We start from the raw sequence: 3,794 nt of genomic DNA, 5'->3' as shown, positions 1-3,794 counted from the left end.
AAAACCAAAGATGTTAGGACATACTTACCAATTCTATTTTCCTTCCTCTTTAAGCAATCCGTCTTATCAAGGTGTCCTGTGAGTTCAGCCCCAACATTTATAGAAAAGTCCAGATTAAGCCCAAGGCATTTCTGTATATCTTTTAGTTCAATATCTGTATAATATATTTATTTGAAATGTGTTAGAAAAGTTCTGTTACTAACATATTCAAGTAAATCAAAATTTTGTTCTTTTACAAGATACATATTTAGAATTTAAGACATTCTTATTGAACTCAAATGCAAGGTCATGTCTACCCTTCCTGTTTCTTTTACTAGAATCTAGTGGCTTCACTTTAATTTTATTTGTCAACTTAATAAATGGCAAAGAAATATTACATTTTCCACTCAGAAGGAATAGAGGTTTTAATGAAGCCCCCTACTTTCTTTTAAAAAAAACTCATTTTATTGGGGGCTCGTACAACTCTTATCACAATCCTTCCATCCATCCATTGTGTCAAGCACATTGTACATTTGTTGCCATCATCATTCTCAAAACATTTGCTTTCTACTTGAGCCCTTCGTATCAGCTCATTTTTTCCCTCCCTTCCTGCCTTCCCTTCTCACAAACTCTTGATAATTTATAATTTTTTTCATGTCTTACACTGTCTGACAGCTCCTTTCACCCACTTTTCCGTTGTCCATCCCCCCAGGAGGGGGTATATGTAGATCCTTGTAATCAGTTCCCCCTTTCTACCCCACCTTCTATTCACCCTCCCAGTATCGCCACTCACACCACTGGTCCTGAAGGGATCATCTGTTCTGGATTCCCTGTGTTTCCAGTCCCTGTCTGTACCAGTGTACATCCTCTGGTCTAGCCGGATTTGTAAGGTAGAATTGCCCCCTACTTTCTAATATTATCATAATTATATATATTTAAAGGTTTGTGAAAATAGACTTAAAAGATAATGGATTTCTCCATAGACATTTTGAAGTCTCTTGTGTGGGTATGAGACCACACAAAACAACAACCCAGTTTCCATCAAACTGGCTCTTATTCATGGTGACCCCATAGGTGCAAAGATCAGAACCGCACAGTGTGTCAGAGCTGTGACCTTGGGGGAGCAGGTCACCAGCCTTTTCTTCCAAGGTGCCTCTGGGTGTGCTTTCAGCATTTAACTGCAACACTCAGGAACTCCACAGGTAAGAAAGGAAGGTAGAATTTTTATTGAACGCTGATTACATGCCCATCATTTTGCTAAATATTTTGTAAATGTTAGGACATTCTTTGTTCTAAACATTTTGTATATATTCATTAATTTCATGCCCACATTAACTAGAGATACAATTGTTCTCTTCATTTGACAGAAGAAGACACAGAATCCCAGCATGGTTAAGTAACATGCTGATGGCACTCGGCTAGTAATGAGCCAAGTTGGGATTTGAATTCATCATTTGGTCACGGGGCATACCAACATCTCCTGTTCTTAGGAAGACTCAGTTCACCATTAAGGTATCTTTGGGAACATGTCAGATACATGGTAGCCTTGCTTTTGTCTTGTAAATGTTGCTCAGGAGACATCACTGTTAGAAATGGACACACTGTGGTGTGCAGATGCCTTAAACAGTTATTAAGGAAAACAAGTCTAACATTTCTTAAAAATTTATACTTTAGGGGTAAACAGCCAAATCAATGTTCAGCTTAATCATGCATGTCAATTTTTGATCTTATATTTCATTTCAGTACACACACACACACACACACACTGGGTTGTTTGTTTCAGACAGATTCCCAGTGAGACTTAGAAGAGATCTGAAATCATTTTGGCAATTATTCATTCAACAAATATTTCTTATGTATCCACAAGTAGCGAGACCTTGAGACTTATCAGATGGGATAAAGAGGGTGCTGTCTACTCCTGCAAAGATTTAAAGTCTTGGAAGCCTAAGGGAGCAGTTCTACTTTATTCTACAGGGTCGCTACGAGTTAGAATGAGAACAGTGGGTTTGGTTTTGAGTTTCCCATCCCTAAGAAATGTACTCAAATCTTCAAGAGTAGAGTGGGGCAAAAGGCTGGTATCCATTATCTAAGCAAAGACTAATTATAAGTAGCAGGCTTTGCTCACAAAATACACGATTAAAATTTACTAATGTCACACTACCTACAGTTTAATCTTAAGGGGGTTAAATGCAGTCCTCAGTTGAAGATGGTAAGTCTGTTCATGCAGACTAATGCTAAATCCATGGCAGACATTGCTGAGCAACCACAAGCCTTTTACCTGTGATTTTACATGTGCTCAGGAATCTCCTCAACAGGGACTCAGTGCAACCTCAGTTAATGGATCAGAATCAGGACGTGAGGTAGTACTAATTTCCCACTCTTGTTTGAGAAGGCCAGGCTCATTGCTTTGCACACCTTACCACCAAAGGAAGAATGTTTTCTTTCCAACACTGAAGAAAATTTGGGAAATTAAGATAATTGACCAATAAGTAATTGAACCAGTCTACTGATTAAGAGATATGCAAATAAATCTCTTGTATCTTCCTTCTTTTTAAAATAGCATTTCACTTAATGTAGAATCACCATATAACAGAAACTGAATCGCTATATGATTGAGGGGGTTTCTCAGCAATATGGCTGTGTAGTGTGTAATCTAGTCAGTTTGTTCATGATAGAAAAATAATTTTGATATTGAGTAGAATTTTAGGGGCCTGAGAATAGGAAGAGTTCTTTTCTCAGATGAGTACACAAGATAACTCTTTATTATAAAGCCTTTAACCACCGAAGGAGTTTAAACTAAATCCACTGCTATCAAGTTGATTACAACTCATAGTGTTTCTATTTAGAGTTCTGAGACTATAAATTTCTATGGAAGCAGACAGCTTCTTCCTTTTCCAGTGTGGCAGCTGGTCAGGTTTGAACTGCTGACTTTGTGGTGAGCAGCCCAACACCTAACTCATAGAGCCCTAGGTAAAAGAATACTGTTTAGTCCAAATAGTCTTCTCCCTCACCCACCCCCATCCACCCCAAGCCCAGCATACCGTTCTCCTTCATGGACGCTTTATCCAAAACATATACTAATTCATAAAGTCCCCCTAAAGACCCAGAGCTACTGTAGTGCGTTCCATAGGTTTCCAAAAATGCGAAATATTCCCCCTTTTCATAGCTAGTTGGCAGAGCTTTTACGTCATCCAAGAAAGTTGTTGATAGCATGACATCCCGATTTCTCATCAAAAATCTTCCTATATGAACTGTTCCTTTCACATGCAGGAACATTTTCTCCTTTGTTGTAGAACGGGAAGAAAGAGAAATAGGAGTTTATAGTTAGTCCTTCACATTTTTAGAAAAACACAAAATTTAGACTTTCTACAGATGCTCCATTTTTTAGCATTGGCCAGAAGATACTACAACCACCCATGACTGGCTAAAATACAAATACTGTCAGTACCAAGGGTTGCCAAGGATTTAATGTTGCCAAGATAATGTTCCTATCTTGCCAGTAGGAGCGTCAAGTGAGAGAACCGTCTTGAAGAACCGTGAGGCAGGCTTGTATAAAGTGCAGTGCACATCTGCTCTCTATCCCGCAATTCCCCTTCTATGTATTTGTACAAGATCAAGGTCAATAAAATACTGTGTACAAAGCGATCTGTTCACGAATGTCCAAGAAGCTATTTAAAGGACTCATTTAGTCAGGAGTGTTTAAAACTGGAATTGAATAAAATCCCTACATCTAGTTTCAATGCTAAAAACAAGCACATTTTTAAGCTATGATAAAATAATAATTTATAAATTATCAGGGGTTCATGAGGGAGGGG

At 38.3% G+C, this 3,794-nt stretch overlaps 1 protein-coding gene across 1 annotated transcript in view; it reads right to left on the bottom strand.

Moving 5' to 3' along the window:
• C9 (complement C9) overlaps positions 1-3,794 on the bottom strand; it is a 59,033-nt gene that overhangs the window by 20,195 nt on the left and 35,044 nt on the right. The window contains exons 7-8 of the mRNA XM_045285251.1: positions 3,021-3,261; positions 29-154 (exon numbers count right to left, since the gene is read on the bottom strand). Of these exons, the coding sequence (XP_045141186.1) occupies positions 29-154; positions 3,021-3,261 (367 nt within the window). The remainder of the gene's footprint in view (positions 1-28; positions 155-3,020; positions 3,262-3,794) is intronic.

Source organism: Echinops telfairi, unplaced genomic scaffold (assembly GCF_000313985.2).
Source record: "Echinops telfairi isolate 266 unplaced genomic scaffold, ASM31398v2 ScPeMD7_7469;HRSCAF=8507_1, whole genome shotgun sequence".
NCBI classification, from domain to species: Eukaryota; Metazoa; Chordata; class Mammalia; order Afrosoricida; family Tenrecidae; genus Echinops; species Echinops telfairi.
The sequence above is the reverse complement of the archived record's forward strand: the minus strand, read 5'-3'. Positions and strand labels throughout refer to the sequence as shown.